This window comes from Ctenopharyngodon idella, chromosome 19 (assembly GCF_019924925.1).
Source record: "Ctenopharyngodon idella isolate HZGC_01 chromosome 19, HZGC01, whole genome shotgun sequence".
Taxonomy (NCBI): Eukaryota; Metazoa; Chordata; class Actinopteri; order Cypriniformes; family Xenocyprididae; genus Ctenopharyngodon; species Ctenopharyngodon idella.
Genome location: NC_067238.1, coordinates 10,374,007 through 10,391,444, shown reverse-complemented (window position 1 = coordinate 10,391,444; position 17,438 = coordinate 10,374,007). Strand labels below are relative to the sequence as shown.

Below are 17,438 nucleotides of genomic sequence, written 5' to 3'. Positions count from 1 at the left end.
CTGCCGAGGCGACGCGTAGATTTCGAGCCTGCAAAATGCAATAAAGAATCTAGTGGCTCTGATCTCGTGTTTGCCGAGGCAACGCGTAGATTAGGGTGTGCAGACGGCAGTTATAAATATTCAACCAATCATTCAGACCGTGTACACTTGTCTGGTGATTCATTGATGCATTTAATTTGAGGAGTTAAATGGGATATTGCCTGGGTTTTTAAAAGCTATATGTCTGCACTAATAACTCTTTATTTGATGTGTGTATGGCCTATATGCATACTATATTTAGCATTTCTTTCAGACAGTATTAACTTGTCTGATAGATCATTTGCTGCATTTAATTTTTCAGGAATTAAATGGACAGTTGGCTGTAATTTAATTTTGAGAAATTAAAATAATACATATTTATCTGACTTTAAGTAGTTAGATTCATGTATTAGTTCAGCCTTTCATGTAGATCCTTACGCCAGTGGTGTTAGGCTTCTTAGGGCAGCCCCCTGCGGGGTGGAGCGGTCTACACCTCAGTATACGGTGCCCGTGCCACTTCGTTGCCCTCAGGGGACCGATCTGCTAACCCCATCACTCTCGGTGCTTTGGGGCGCAGCGGTTTCCAGCAAGCTTTGATTCAGCGCTCACACGACGTTGCATCAGGCTCGCACCCTCTGAATGGAATCTAAGGGCAGCCCCATACGGGATAGAGCGGTGTACACCTCAATATACGGTGCCCGCTCAACTTCATTGTCTGTATGGGGCCGTTCTACCAACCCTGGCACCCTTGGTGTTTCAGGGCGCAGCAGTTTCCAGCAAGCTATGACTCAGCTATGACTCTGAGGAGGGTCGAAAAGCAGTCAAATGGGTTGTTTCCTGCCAGTGTATTTCAGGTCACCAAAGTGGCTGCTCTAGGTATACCAGAGACCAGCTTTGAGAGGCTGGTTCCCTTTTGTGGATTTTCTGGCAGAGTTGAGGCTTCTGCCAAATTTATCTCACTGGGCAGGCTCTGGTGATGGAACAGAAAGTAAACTCTTTTGCGAAAGGAGCTACAAAATGGGTTCCTCCTCCCAGCAGAGAGTTAGGGTTTTTAGGGCTGCTACTATTTTGTTCCAAAGAAGGATGGAGGGTTGCGTCCTATATTAGATCTTAATCATTTGAATCGTTCAGTCAGGAGACTTGGGTTCAAAATGTTGACGCTAAACCAGATCCGAGGACTGGTTTGTCATGATAGTTCTAAAGGATGCATACTTCCATGTCTCTATCCTTCCACAGCATAGGAAGTTCCTCAGGTTTGCTTTCAGAGGCAAAGTATACCAATATTAGGTTCTTCCATTCGGTCTAGCTCTATCACCCCACACGTTCATGAAATGCGTAGATGCAGCTTTGGCCTTGCTCAGGCTGCAGGGCATACGCATTCTGAGCTGATTAGATGACTGGCTAATATTAGCGCAGTCAGAACAGATGGTCAGTTCGACATCGAGATGTCGTTCTTGCTCATATAAAAATTGGGGTTGTGGCTGAACGCCAAGAAGAGTGTGCTTTCTCTATTACAGAGAACCACCTTCCTGGGCATGGTATGGATTCAGTGACGCTGCGGGCCGTTCTGTCGCCCACTCGTATTTCTGCAATCTTTTCAGTCACACAGGAGATATATCTAGGCCAGTCACTCACTGTAAAACAGTTTTCTAAAACTGTTGGGTCTGGTGGCAGCTGCGTCCAATGGTGATACCTTTTGGCCTGCTGTTCATGAGACCCTTACAGTAGTGGCTCAGGACCAAGGGTTGTCCCTGAGGGGGAACCCACTTCGTATGATCAAGATCACACGGCGGTGTCTCCGCGCCTTGGTTATATGGAAGAAAAGTTGGTTCCTGTCCCAGGGCCCTGTGTTAGGAGCTTAATATCATTGAGTCACTCTCATGATAGATGTTTCTCTCACAGGCTGGGGAGTGGTAATGGAAGGCCGCTCAGCTCAAGGGCTGTGGAGGAGTCATCTTTCGTGGCACATAATTGCCTGGAGATGATGGCAGTGTTCAATGCATTGAAGTTCTTCCTCCCAGACCTGAGAGGTCATCGAGCTGTCTGAACAGACAATGCATCGATGGTTTCTTGTATAAATCAACAGGGGGTCTGCGCTCGCGCCCACTATCTGGCACACCAGATCCTCCTGTGGTCCCTGGGAAAGATGCTCTCTGTGAGAACAATCTTATTCCAGGGACCTAGAATATAGGAGCAGACGTCCTGTCGAGACAGGGGCTGAGGCCAGGGGAATGGAGACTTCACCCCAAAGTGGTGAAGCTTATATGGGAGATTTATAGCCACGTGGAAGTGGATCTTTCGCGTCTCAGGATACGGCGCACTGTCCACTGTGGTTATCCCTTACACATCCAGTTCCTCTTGGACTGGATGCCATGGTACAGACATGGCCGGGGCCATGTCTGTATATTTTTCCCCCAATTGTTCTGCTCCCAGGAGTTCTGGACAAAATTCGCCGGGAAGGAATAAGTCTGTTAGTAGCACCTTACTGGCCAAGTCTGATATGGTTCTTGGAACTTGTGTTTCTCCTCGACGGCTCTCCCTCGGAGATTCTGATCAGGAGAGACCTTCTATCTCAGGTGAAGGGTTTGACTTTTCACCCTGCCCAGAAGTATTGAACCTGTGGGTTTGGCCCCTGAGGGGGTCAAACTCATAGTATTTGGTCTCTCAACCGAGGTTGTGGAAACCATACTTTACTCCAGAACTCCAGCCACAAGGAAACTATCCTCGTATTTCTGCATTCCATGTCCCTGTGGATGGTATATTTGTGGGGTATAACCCTTTGAGGTATCGTTTCCTTCGTGGCACTCTGAGGCTGAGGCCTGCAGCATGCTCTAGGGTTCCTGCTTGGGTTCTCCCCTAAAAAGAGTAGGAGACCTTTAGGCCCTATCTGTATCCCCTACGTGCCTTGAGTGTGCACCAGGGATGGTCAAGTGTTCCTTTACCCTACCGGGTTATATACCTAAGGTTCTGACCAATATTCCACGGCCTATAGTGCTGCAAGCTTTCTGTCCTCTGTTCTCAGATCCAGACCAGGAAAAGTTGAATCTTGTGTGTCCAGTGTGAGCACTGGACACCTAATGTCCACAGAGCTGCCCTGTGGAGGACTTCAGATCAACTGTTTGTTTTGGACCGCGCTATAAGGGGTCTCCCTGCGTCCATGGTTAGCAAGTGGATAGTTGAGACTATGTCACTTGCGTATGAGGTCTCTGGTCAGCAGTATCCACTGTCTGTCAGAGCTCACTCTTCTAGGAGTATGGTGGCTTCCACGGCCTTGTTGTTGGGGGTTTTCCTCAAGGAAGTCTGTGATGTGGTGGGCTGATCCTCGCCACTCACGTTGTGAGATGATATATCTCGACCTGGACGCAGCTCCAGGCTCATCAGTGCTCTCGTCTTAGTGTGCCACAGTTTCACACGGACAGGCATTTTGGAATTATGGCGTTTTGGGATATCGTTCCCATAGCGCCCCTTTCGGGACGCAGTGCGAGTTCCCTCGAAAGGGAACGTCTCAGGTTATGACTATAACCATGGTTCCCTGAGAGAGGGAACGAGACACTGCGTCGCGTTGCCATACTCCCTGCATTCCTGTGATCGATTTGCTTCGGCAATTTAAGCTGAAGCCGGTCTTTCCGGATGTGTATTTATCCTTTCCTGGTCGTGACGTCACCCACCAGTGACGTTCACTCTCGCCATTGGACTAGTTGACACACGTGCATCAGACGCATTCACGCTGAGGGCGTTCCATAGCGCCCCTTTCGGGACGCAGTGTCTCGTTCCCTCTCTCAGGGAACCATGGTTATAGTCATAACCTGAGACGGTGTGTGTTAACACAATGCTAAGGAGGAAAGACATCAGCAATGATCTTAGAGAAGCAATTGTAGCTGCCCATCAATCTAGGAAGGGTTACTAGGCCATTTCCAAACAATCTGAAGTCCATCATTCTACACTGAGGAAAATAATTCACAAGTGGAAAACATTCAAGACAGTTGCCAATCTTTCCAGGAGTGGACATCCCAGCAAATTCACCCCAAGGTCAGACTGTGCACTCACTGCTCAAAGAAACTGCAAAAAAACTACATCTCAGACTCTACAGGAAATTGTTAAAGTTCATGACAGCACAATTAGAAAAAGACTGAACAAGTATGGCTTGTTTGGAAGGGTTGCCAGGAGAATGCCTGTTCTCTCTAAAAAGAACATGACAACACGGGTTAGGTTTGCAAAGTTGCATCTGAACAGACCACAAGACTTCTGACACAATGTCTTTTGGCCAGTCATTAAGTCGACCATGAACTCCTCTGCATTTGTTCTAGAGTCAAATGTGAGGCCATCTGGGTCATGGGTCATGTAACAGGACAATGATCCCAAGCACACATACTGTAGCGGGATCTTAAGAGAGGTGTGCACAAACAGATGCCCACAAACCTCAATGAACTAAAGCAATGTTGTAAAGAATAGTAGGTCAAAATTTCTCTAAAATGATGTGAGAGACTGATAAAGTCATATAAAATATGATTACTTCAAGTTATTGCTGCTAAAGATGGTTCTACAAGCGATTAAGTCATAGGGTGTATTTAGTTTGTCACACATGGCTTCTCCATTTTGGCTTTATTTTTGTAAAATAAATAATGACATGGTGTAATATTATGTGTTGTTGTTCATCTGGGGTTGTATTTACCTAAGTTTAAGACCTGCTAAAGACCATATGATTATTTATTACTTTCTTTTTCACATGACTTTATATTTGTTTACGTATTTTTAACAGCTTTTTGATACAGCATAATGTTATAATGGTATTATCTATAATCTAGGGGACTAACCGATGTGTGTGTATAATAAAGGCTGGTCCAGAGTCAGTGTTCGGCCATAATCTGAGATTGCAGTGATGGTGCGGATTTCTGTCTGCCAAGGGTCATAGCTGGTGGTGGACAGCAGGATCATCTCCCCAACCTGGAGGTAATCAAAGAGTGTAGTGTTATGGTTCAGAGCACAAATGCAGCTTGGAATCTAAATGGCATCACCAAATCACACAAAAAGGTTTAAATAGTTCTCTCAAGATCTCTGTTCTTTTTTGTTTGTTTGTTTTTAAAAAAAGCTTCTGACCTTCCAGTCCACAGATTCCTGTAGAGAGAGAGTGCTGTTTCCTGCCTGGGACGTGCTAGCCAGCTTAGTGTGATACACGTTGTGTGGTATACCATAAAGGTCAAGAGATCCAAACACACCTTGAAGACAATGTTTCCACTCAAATCAACACTTAAGTTGGCGAATGACTGACAGAAATGTCTCTGATGCAGATCAATTATCAATAATGAGATCTTTATTTATGTTGATTTACCTAGAACTTTGGACCCTTGGTTTGGTCCCGATGGTAATAGCCAGTCTGGTGTGGAATGGCTTCCTTTCAGTATAATTTGTAGTTGACCTCTGAAAGGTTCATTAGGCCATCCAGCAATCAAACGCCCACCCTGATTGAATGAACATGTACAGATAGAATTAATGTCTTTAATACAGACAGAAGTAAGTGAAATTAGCACACAGGAAGAGTCTGGTTGTGTTTTGGTGTAATAATCCTAAGATGTCTATAGCAGTAAGATGCAATTTGAATGTACAGTAGTTATGTGCTTACTTGAATGGAGATGTATGTGGCATTCAGAACAATGTTATTATATTGAGAAACACTGCTGGAGGAGGTGCCATTGTTTGTGTCTGGAATCTCTAGAACTCCAACTATTTTCAGCTTGTTCAGGGAGAGGACTGCAACATCCACAACCATCCAAATGCCTTTGAGACAGAATAGGACATTTTTAATTATTTTGGGCCACTATAGGGTTTAAAGTGTCCCTATTAAGCCATTTGTTTTGGAGGTCTTCTACAATAGGTTTACATGCATCCAAGGTCAAAAACACTTTAATTTTACCATAATATATAATCACCTCTTTTCTCACAGTGTCTCAAACAGATTGATAAAGGATTCAGTCTCACTAAAACCCTCCTTTCCGAAAGCCTAGTCTGCTCTAATTGGTCAGATGGCCCAATCTATCGTGATTATATAAACTATATTGCCAAAAGTTTTGGGACGCCTGCCTTTACGTGCACATGAACTTTAATGACATCCCATTCTTAATCTGTAGGGTTTAATATCGAGTTGGCCCACCCTTTGCAGCTATAACAGCCTCAACTCTTCTGGGAAAGCTTTCCACAAGGTTTAGGAGTGTGTTTATGGGAATTTTTGACCATTCTTCTAGGAGCACATTTGTGAGGTTAGGCAGTGATGTTGGTGAGAAGGCCTGGCTCGCAGTCTCCGCTCTAATTCATCCCAAAGGTGTTGAGGGTTGAGGTCAGGACTCTGTGCAGTCAGGCAAGTACCGTTCTCCTGGCAACTGCCAAACCCAGACTCGTCCATCGGATTGCCAGACAGAGAGGTGTGATTCATCACTCCAGAGAACACGTCTCCACTGCTCTAGAGTCCAGTGGTGGCGTGCTTTACACCACTGCATCTGACGCTTTACATTGCACTTGGTGATGTAAGGCTTGGATGCAGCTGCTCTGCCATGGAAACTCATTCCATGAACCTCTCTACACACTGTTCTTAAGCTAATCTGAAGGCCACATGAAGTTTGGAGGTCTGTAGCTATTGACTCTGCAGAAAGTTGGCGACTTCTGCGCACTGTGTGCCTCAGCATGCGCTGACCCCGCTCTGTGATTTTACGTGGCCTACCACTTCATGGCTGAGTTGCTGTTGTTCCCAATTGCTTCCACTTTGTTATGATACCACTAACAGTTGACCGTGGAATATCTAGTAGTGAGGAAAATTCATGAATTGACTTATTGCACAGGTGGCAACCTATCACGGTACCACGCTTGAATTCACTGAGCTCCTGAGAGCGACCCATTCTTTCACAAATGTTTGTAGAAGCAGTCTGCATGCCTAGGTGCTTGATTTTATACACCTGTGGCCATGGAAGTGATTGGAACACCTGAATTCAATGCTTTGGAGGGGTGTCCCAATACTTTTGGCAATATAGTGTGCATTCTATTACCATATCTGAACTTTAACTCCAGAGGCTTCCTCAACATTTATATAGATAGTGATACAAACAGTAACGATGGTGTCAGTTTTACCAAATCAATCTGAGCCTGAGTTCTCATTGTTTGAAAGTGCATGCAAAGTGGATTTGAATTCGCAGCACAGAAAATGGCATCTTCTTGACATGTCAACAACACAAAACACACTCTTCTAAGCCTCAGCTTCAACTACAGTGTTTGAGGGTCAAAGATGTGCAGCCAAAAAAAACAACAGGCTGGCATTATGCAATTTTGTTACAAACTTGCGTAGGTTCATGCAGAATGTAAGGCTGGAATACTGACTCATTTCAGGCAGTTCAGAATCAGTTCTTTCTTTTACTAGACAACAACTCCTTTTATTGTCCACTTTGATCTTTTAAACTTTGCAGACCTTTTACATTCACAAACAGCTATACACACTACATGAATGATAATATCCAATAAAGCATAATAGGGGCACTTCACTGAAAATGGCATATCATATTGCTGAATAGTCTTTTCTTTCCATATTTGCTTGGGATTTGTCACATTAGAGATGCTTACCAACTGGAATGACCACATCAGAGCCTTCTTGTGGCACACTGAAGTTATTCTCTGAGCTTGACCGCCAAAATGATGTATTTGACCAGAGACTAAACCCAAAAGGATATGTTTCATTAGTTAAACTAAATAAATTCAATAGATTATTATTATTATAGAAGAGTGATTATTATCATAATATTAAAAAAAAAAAAAAAAAATGTGCGTGTTTGGTAACATACACATAGTTTGCAGGTCTGCGGCCGGTTGTGTTGGATGTGTTAACTGGAGTGACTACAGATGGAGAGATACAGTTGGGATAGTAACACTGATACACTCTGAAATCCAACGATCTGTCTACAGTTGAGCGGTCCACACTGTTCCTCCTTCTGCGGCTAGTCAGACAGGTCTCTTCCAGACACTGTAGATACAAAACTCAAAATCTTTAATTCTTTGCACAGTACTGAACAGCTTTGAGCATTATACTGTATGTGTCCTCTTGAGATACAAAGATAGCATAGATGTCTTGTGTGAATAGATGAGTAGTTTTACCCATGTAATAGAGGTTTCTGGATGACTGGTTGAAGTACCAGTCTCCATTTACATTCGCAGTGGGGTTCAGGGGCTGAGAGGAACCATTCCTGTCATCTATAATGCGGAAGCGGTCAGGTGACTGAGTCAGGTTGTGATTCATGATTATATAATTTTCTGGCTGTCATGGAGAAAGAGAAGAAAAATTTAACATGCTAAATACTAATCTTAATTCGAAGGAACATAATTAAAGGCATAGATTTTATTGACCAGGCTGTCATGCAAAAAAAACGTTTCATTTGAATGCACATTGGATTATTTAATAATGTGTAGTTTGCATACTTTACCCGAAAACCGTAAACCATTCCATTGTATGAGATGTTGGTGATTTGAGAAGCACCATCAAAGTACCAGTTATAGGTTTGGCCTGTGGGCAGCATTGCCATCCAGCCAAATGTGTGGGTCACAAGTTTTTTGAGGAAAGGAAGCACACATGTTCCTAAAGAGAGGTGTGACATTGAGAGTTACTATGCCCATCAAGATGCTTTCTAATCATCACAGCTCACTTCAACCCTACAAACACAGAATGCTCCCCAATGTTAGTGTATGGAATCTTTAGTTATTTTTGAGTTTAGAATCATTGAGTCCACGTAAACACTGTAAAGTTTCAAGAGTGACAACCACATTTAAATATGGGAGAGAGTCCCCTAAATTATCGTTCCATGTGTTTACGGAACATGGCTCACTCCCGAAACTGACACCAAGGTAACCATAGCAAAGTTCTGGCATCTCACATGTTTGGTCTATGCTATTCTTATCAAATATTACAGCGACAAAAGACTCATTATGTTCAACATTTAACTAAAGCACAGTTGACGGAGGCATTGTGTTTTGTTTATGCTTGTAAAGGCTGCTTCACAGAGTACACTCTTGCAGTGTTGCCTTCTCCACTTATTAGGCTATTCACGGGTTCACACTTACAAATAATCAGATAGTTAATTCACAAGTTCACACTTACAAATAATCAGATAGCTAATAGTATGCGTATCGGATAGTAATAGTATGCGTATTTGGCGTGCTGTCCGAGGAGAGGGCTCCGAGCTCGGTATTTGGCCCGAACCCAGAGTACTCCCCCCGTATTTCTGGTTTAGGAAAGTAACCAGGCGAATGTGAGGAGATGGGGTGGTGGAGGGATGCTGAAAACTGTCAAAAAACATAGGTGTGTCGACTGCGTGTATATATATAGGTCTCCACTCATGCTGATTGGGTAGACATGTTAATTGCTGATTGATGACTGCTGGTTGGAGTGATGTGATGATTAGTTAGATCATTTGAATGTGTTCCTCCCGAACTTTGTTAATAAAACATCATTAAGCATTTTTGGGCTTGTTGTTAAAGCTTGGCTCATTCAGCAATTGAGTTTACAGAGTTATTAAAGTGAACAGGTGCGGGTCGCGATATTTTGGTCTTATTTTCAGCATAAAGCATTTAGATTTATTTTGGTTTATTGTGGGCTTATTCTTGTTTGCTTTTTTTCTAGCAGGATCTGGCAACATGAATGAATCGAGTCTTGTACCACTTTCCCTGTGTCGCACATACAGAAGAGAGAAACATCTCTGATGCATGTTAAAATTGTTCAGTGTGGTTCCATACACACTGTGCAGAATTTTTTTCATTCATTCATGTTTTTCCTATGTAAACATGCACGTCTTGCAACGGAAAAAGATTTTTTAAGATTTTTTACTAACATTCCCAGAACATACAGAAAGAGTCAACTGTACAGAAACATGTCTAACATATGCATACACATTTTTTTTTCATGGCTCAATCGCCCAGATTATTTCACCCTACCATATGAGTTAGTCAGAATCACATCTTTAGCTTGAAGTGAAGGCGGTGAGGGATTGACGACGACCATGCGGTGGAAGTTAATGGTGTTGTCACACACTGCAGCAGGGACACCAACACTCCATTCTGTTCCCGGAAAGCAGTGTCTTGGGTCGAGCAGGTTATTCCTTGGTACCACCTTGTAGCTAATGTTGCCTTATCAGAAATATAAAATATTCATTATTTGCTTTTGTTTTATTTTTAAAGTAACCAATGATTTGTCAATGTAAAGTTTGAATTTTACCATGCCAATAAACCTACATATCAAGATATTGTTACACAGATACATTTTTTTTAAGTTATCATGTATCTATATACTGTAATATCTAATGTTTCTATACCTGTCAGGGACCCATCGGTATCAACTAGCGCCACCTCATGCTCCCATCTGAACCAGGCCTTGTTGGGCGACTGATAGTACTGGATCCCACTGAATCTTGCGCTCCAGCCTCCACAGCGGAACATGCAGGTTCCAACTATTTCTGCCACCCCAACTGCAGCACACGATTGACGGTCGAAGTTCACAAACTTGGTGTTGATGACGCTCATACCATCATCCAGGGGCAGGACAACACCACGAGCTGTGCAGTAGTCGCTCCCCAACCCCAGCTCATCCACGTGACCCACCATGGTGCTGTTGACCACAGCCGCCCCTCCATTCAGTCCCCATCCGCTGACATAAGGCTGGATGATCCTCTTGGCCTCCACTCCTGCCTTCTCATTATTGACCATTAGGAACTCACTGAACTGAACTGCTCCTACATTTACCCACTCTGCACCTTTCTCGTTGTTCCAGGAAGTGAACCGGCGGAAGACTGCTGGCGCTGGTGTTAAGGAGCCGCAGCTGCCAGAACGCATGGGGAAAAACTCTTGGAAGATCCACAAGCCAAACCAGCCCTGCGAATGCACCGTATTGTTAAAGAACTCTCCCAGAGGTACTTTCTTCTGACAGATGTTGGCGCTATATGAAGGGCCGTCGGGATGATCATGCATGCGGTACCAGAATCCGAAGTGCGTCCCACCAGCCGCAGCATTGTGCCTAATAGTGTTATTAGGGTTGGTGACCCAGAATGCAGCTGGAGTCACATCGTCATTTAGCAAACTGGTGCTCTGTCTTACAAATACCGCCAGGTTGTACTGCAGGATGTTGCCAGTCTCAATGCCGTCCTCAATAAAGAAGGCTCCGCCCATGATATTGTAGATGACGTTACGCTCCACCAGCAGGTTGTGGGTGTTGTGGATGGTGACGGCACGGTTGTAGGACTGGTGGATGCCACATCCACGCACATATGACTTAAACTTAACATCACCCATTAGATGCCAGTGGATTGGGTAGCGTCCCAGACGGAACGCCTGTCCAACATTGAAGAGCTGAAGGAGGACAATGACAACGAAATGCATTATTGAATTTCATGGATAATATTTACTCTTAAAGGTCTCCAAGAGTTTTGAAACAAATGTTTTTAAAACAAAATTAATGTTTACCTCAACATATTCAATTCTGCCAATTGCCAGATTTTGGTTTGGTTGTGGTGCGTGGAACATGATGCAGCCACCAAACTGGTCACTTCCTACTTCTTCTCCAAATCTACCCTGGAAACAAGTCTGGGTGGCAAATTCCCCTGTAAGCAAAAGCATTCATACAATTTGATAAAAAGACTTTCATCTGTCTGTCTTTCCATCCACAGCTGAGGAAATAACATCCAAACCTGTGTTGAATCCATCAGGGCAAGCTGCAATCTGATCGTTCCACTCCATGTTGTTGGATCCACGGACAACAATGTTTCTGGTTAGAAGGCCGACCTCTGCTCTCGCTTCAAAAACTGTCCCATCAGGCAACGTAACAGACACACCCAGATGAGTGTATCTCAGTGGTTCGGTCAGTGTAAGGGTCCTACCATCAGCTGAAACTGAGGCAATTCTCATCAATTCATTCTCTTGCTGACTGTGTCTGTAAATTCAGTCAAAACATATTTTTTATTATTAGCATTAGCACTGACAACTTGTATATTTTTTAGAATCATTATTAGCATATTTTTTATAGCATTTAGCATATTCAATTTGGGCAAGAACAATTTAAACAGTAAGTTTTTTTAATTTAGTTTTTTACCCCTAAAACAAATAGAATGATATCACCTAAAAATGCAAAAATATTTATACTTATTTTGTTTTGTTTTTTTAAAAAAGTCAAATGAATTAATTTGGGACCATTTTATAGAGAACAATTGCACCATTTTTCATTTCCTTGGCCCTTGTTCCTACACTGATGTAGTTCAGTTTCTGTAGCAAGTCAGTGTATGGAAGTAAAATAATGCCATATGTTTTTGAAACAAAAAGCATCTTGAATTGCACTACTTGAAAAAAATATGCATTGCATTAACCGTGCTTGTATTTTAATGCATTGTATTTTTAGGGCTTGCATTTTTATGGGCTGAAATTCAACATGGTTGTATATTTAAGCTGTGAATATTTCAATTCAAAACAGTTCACACACAATTTCATTGTTAAAGATTCAATAATCCATATTCACCTTTCAAATTTCACTTCCAAAATATTCATTCTGTTTAAAAATACAACCTATAATATTCAGCAGGCAATTTTCGGTCCATTTTATTTCGCATCCACAAATTCAGTGGTTCAAATTTCAACATTTCACATCCGGGAACTGCAGGAATAGCAGTAGAGTACCGAGCATAATCTCCATATGCTGTTAGTCGACCTCACCAGCAGGTGGTGCAAGCGCGTGTTGATGAAGAGCAGAGCAACAGTTAGAGCAAGTCATTCATTTCATTCATTAAAACGGATTTACATTAACGGAGCAAGGGGTAAGTGCATGTGTGATGATTATCAGGGCCAGTATATATGCAGAAAAGCTGATAAAGACACAAAAGTTGTGTTTACATTTTATTCAATGTCTTCACTGTTCGCATTGAATAAATTGAAATATTCACAGCTTAAAGATACAACCACGTTGAATTTCAAACCCATAAAAATTCAAGCCCTAAAAATACAATGCATTAAAATACAAGCACGGTTAATGCAATGCATATTTTTTTCAAGTAGTGCAATTCAAGATGCTTTTTGTTTCAAAAACATATGGCATTATTTTACTTCCATATCAGTGGCTTCAATTAAATCAACCTGAAACCGAGTTTCGCTGTAGGTTTGGGTGGTGCATCAAATACCTATGCCCCGTGGAAGCAATGACAATTTCGTCGCCCGTCTTCCAGGTGACGGCATCCATCAGTGTCAGCGTGTTGGAGCCATATTGTGCAGTCTGAGAAAGGCGAGTCCACGGCATTGGGACAGGGATTCCTGGAGAAGCAGGATTGTAGTTAAGCCCTGAACAAAACCTCTTACTGCAGGGAAGTGATTATGCACTATGGTGTCTGTATCAGGGAAATTTAGCACTTCTGTGAAGCCCACCAAAGGGGCTTTCTCACTTAACTGAGCCTTCTGGGAATGTTATGTAGGTCATATCTATATTTGTGAGGATTACTTCATTTTCTAGGGATTGTGTTTCTGACTTTGTGGTCTTTTAGATGCAAATTTTCCAGTATCTCTGAGGTGTCTGTTACTTTAGTCAAGGTACAAACACAAAAGTAATAATAATAATAATAAATTATAGTATCAGGTACATCTGTTTAATGTTTATGGTTATGGATTTTTCAGAATATTAAATATTTACACCACCATTCAAAAGTTTGGGGTCAGAAAGAATCTTTTTAGTGTGTTCACAAGTAAATTGTATATATATATATTTTTTTTTCCTTCTTCTTGTATTTATTTATTTTTTATAAATATTTAATATAAATAGAATTCACTAAAAATTAATTTGAACTGCATAGTGTTGTTTATTTGCATACCATGCAGATCCAACACCCCCTCTCTGACAGCCAGGGTTTTGGTGCCATAGACAGGAAGTTCTATAGAACGCAGGTGTCCATGCAGTGTGATGATGGCCTTGTGCTGGAAGGGCGCCTGCTCTGTTCCAATCTGCAGCGCTCCACCATCTGTGATCAGAATATTCTCTGCCTGCAGCTCAATATCTGCCTCATCAAAAATCAGTCGCCCACCTTAATAGAAAAGAGACATTCACAGAATTGTGAGTGTACCAAGGCTTTGTTTAATAAAGGAAGTATTTGTTTAAATGAGCATACCCTGGATAAGGAGCATCTTAAGCACTGGGGTGCTGGTGTCCAGGAGGATGGTCTGGCCAGCAGTGATTACAGCAAATGTGCCCTCCTCAGGAGGGGAGAGACCACCCCATGTATATGGAGATGACCATACGTCAATGTAGAAGAAGGTAGCATTATTCTGAGAGAGAGGAGACATTCCTGGCAGTAAGTGTAAATGTAAATAATCACAATAAATATTTTACAACTTTGTTGTTATTTAATAATATAAATAATGAGAATAAATAAGTATTTAGTTTGTCACTGTGCTGTTAAAGAAGGTCAAATATATTTGTCACATTTGATGTTACCATTCTGGCAATTCCTCTGTTCCCCAGCTGGACTCGCACTTGAGTTTCTTGGGATCTGGGCTGAGAGTTGGTCACACAGATGATTTGCGACTCACTGGCTGACTGGACATCGCAGACAGACCCTGCGATTGTGACAGTGACTTCATTGACATTTGAGCTACAGATGAGATGGGGAAGAGAAAAGCCAGTGAAATTGAGAATTTAAGAAGCATTCTGTCATCATTTCTTCATCTAAGCTTGATTGAAGGACAATCAGCCACAATATAATTCTGGTCTGTTCTGCACCTGAAACCTGAGCCGGTAATCGTGAGTCTGGTGCCTCCAGCGGTTCCTCCTCTGCGTGGTGTAACGTTGGTGATAACAGGGGTCAGAGAGGATCTGTAAGTATAGCTGTTTGTGAGGTTGACTGCGTCACCTCCATTCATTACTATGACTGTGCATGCCAGTTCTGCTTCACTTCCTGCAAGAGACAACAGCGGTCAGCAAGCAGAGTGACAGTCTTTATTTCAGCTCTATTCATCTGTGACCTGTTTCTGAGCTGTCATTTGTCATTGTCTCTCAGTGACTGACTTCTGTCAGTTAAAGCATTCCTGGCGTGTTTTGCTGTTGCAATACTTTGTACTAGGAGTTCAGACATAGAAATACTTACTTTGATGGATTAAGCTTTGTTATGCTAACTGAACATTTCTAGACACATACGCAATGCTTTTAAACTGATACATGCCATTGTTAGGTGGGACCTCGCAGTTCAGCTGGGTAGATGTAGAGTTCTGCAGGTGCACGTTACACTCTCTGTTACAGATAAGGACTCTGGTGATGTTTGGGTCAAATCCAGAGCCTTGAATGGCAACAACAGCTCCTCCAGCGTAGCTTCCTACAGCAAGACAGAGCAAAGGTATCCTGTAGTGTCTTGTTATTCTGTAATCTTGTGTTAATATGACAGCAAGTATGAAAAGGCACAGTGTGACAGTGGTTCCCATCTAGTTTTGCTTCAGGACACAGGTTTCTCATCAGACATAACAAAAGTGTACCTAAAATCAAATATGATTTTTTTGATATTTATTAATAATACCTGTGTATGAAATTCATGGGCCAGACAGTATGCTAACATTTACTTGACAGGCTGAACGGGAAGATTCACAATTTTGTAAATGCATAAACAACCTTTTTTTTTTTCTTTTTTTTTTTCAGTTGGCTTTGTGTTTTGAAAATCTATTTTTGTTTCTAATCGTCTTTTGAATTTTGATTGATTGGATCGACGCTCTTGGCAGCAAATAATTCACTGCACAAAATACAATTCATATTCATCTTTATCTGAAAATTCATATTTTGTTTTTCCATGATGAGGGCATGTCACACAACAAGCATGTTGGCAGATAAATGTGACAGATAAATGTGGCCAAGAAGTGTTTAGTTTGATTGACATCATAAACAAAGTATATTAAGTGTTTTTTCCTTGTTCTTTTGTATTGGAGTACCGTACATTCAAAATACCATTCAGAAGTTTGGGATCAGTAAGATTTTTTATTTAATTTGTTTGTTTGTCCTAAAAGAAATTCATACTTTTATAATTAATATAACACTTTTATAATTAATACTGAGCAAGGATAGATTAAATTGATCAAATGCAGCAGTAAAGACATTTATAATGTTACAGAAGATTTCTATTTCAAATAAATGCTGTTTTTTCCCCCAAAACTTTCTATTGATCAAAAAATCCTTAAAAAGAAATCTGCATATTAGAATGATTTTTGAAGGACCATTCGATACTGGAGACTGGAGTAATACATACATACATTTTAACATATATTAAATATGAATATACTATAGAAAATAGTTATTTTAAATTGTAATAATATTTCACAATATTACTTTTTTATTGTATTTATGGTCAAATAAATTCAGCCTTGGTGCAACTTTCAAAAACATTAAAAAAATCTTACTAGCCCCAAACTTTTGAAAAGGAGTGTATATGCCTTATTGGTAATCTTTGAGTTTGTGATGTCACAACGAATGCATTAACACATTAAAAAGGAGGCATTTACATATAATGTTTAATTTTAAGGGTCACAGAAGGTGAAAACTGTCATGAAAGCTAAATAATTACTTTTTTTGTGCAAGTCACCTTTAAAAAATAGGTTAGAAGTATTAGTTTTGAATTGGCACTATAATATCTGTATTTTGTATAATGACAAGTGTTGCTTATAAATAAGCAATTTTCATGTAACTATGCACATTTCCTTTTTAAGTCCGCTAAGATTTTACACAAGGTTTGACCCTGTGCTAGTCAGTTTTGCCATATTCTGTCCATATTAACAAATCTTTTACCCTAGAGAAAGTGTTTTTGATTACCCTCATTTGGTGTGACCCCTGTCAGCAGCAGCTCATAGGTGAAGACAGACTGACTCAAGGCTTGACCTTTGACCTGATGGTGGAACATGATTGGGAAAGTTCCTCCCGCGTGTTCCCCAACAGTGCACAGCAACTGCGTATTTGTGACGGATGTCACAGTACAAGCCACGCCGCCGATCTCTAAGGAAACGAGCGCTATATCTGTGCCAAAGCCAGTACCAGAGATGGTGATCTTTGTTCCAACTGGACCTGCAGGGAAGGGATTATGTCCGTAGTATTACTACGATGTGTTGTGATATTCAGTAGTTCAATAGAGTGCTACAGAGATGACGTTTCCAGGTATTGGCCAACAAAAATAAGAGTTTTTAGCACTTCTGGTACCATCATCCTGAAGTCAATGTTCCTGAAGTTTTTTTTTTCTTTTTTCTTTTTTTTTGAGACAATAAACATTATCACGTCGAACAGGTAAACTCATCAAATTGTTTTTTTTTTTTTTTTTTTTTTTTTTTTTTAATGAAGACCCAAAGGAAAATTTAGAAAGCTTAATGGTGGTGACCACTTATAGCCTGTTTAGCTTTTTACCTCT

The 17,438-nt window shown here is 41.4% G+C and overlaps 1 protein-coding gene across 1 annotated transcript in view; it reads right to left on the bottom strand.

Moving 5' to 3' along the window:
* LOC127501548 (fibrocystin-L-like) overlaps positions 1-17,438 on the bottom strand; it is a 60,195-nt gene that overhangs the window by 11,987 nt on the left and 30,770 nt on the right. The window contains 20 exon segments of the mRNA XM_051873572.1: positions 4,833-4,962; positions 5,116-5,234; positions 5,348-5,477; positions 5,639-5,793; positions 7,621-7,709; positions 7,839-7,999; positions 8,001-8,017; positions 8,149-8,308; positions 8,475-8,626; positions 9,979-10,170; positions 10,356-11,385; positions 11,500-11,636; positions 11,724-11,965; positions 13,200-13,329; positions 13,881-14,090; positions 14,175-14,331; positions 14,501-14,657; positions 14,786-14,956; positions 15,221-15,374; positions 16,853-17,101. Of these exon segments, the coding sequence (XP_051729532.1) occupies positions 4,833-4,962; positions 5,116-5,234; positions 5,348-5,477; positions 5,639-5,793; positions 7,621-7,709; positions 7,839-7,999; positions 8,001-8,017; positions 8,149-8,308; positions 8,475-8,626; positions 9,979-10,170; positions 10,356-11,385; positions 11,500-11,636; positions 11,724-11,965; positions 13,200-13,329; positions 13,881-14,090; positions 14,175-14,331; positions 14,501-14,657; positions 14,786-14,956; positions 15,221-15,374; positions 16,853-17,101 (3,942 nt within the window).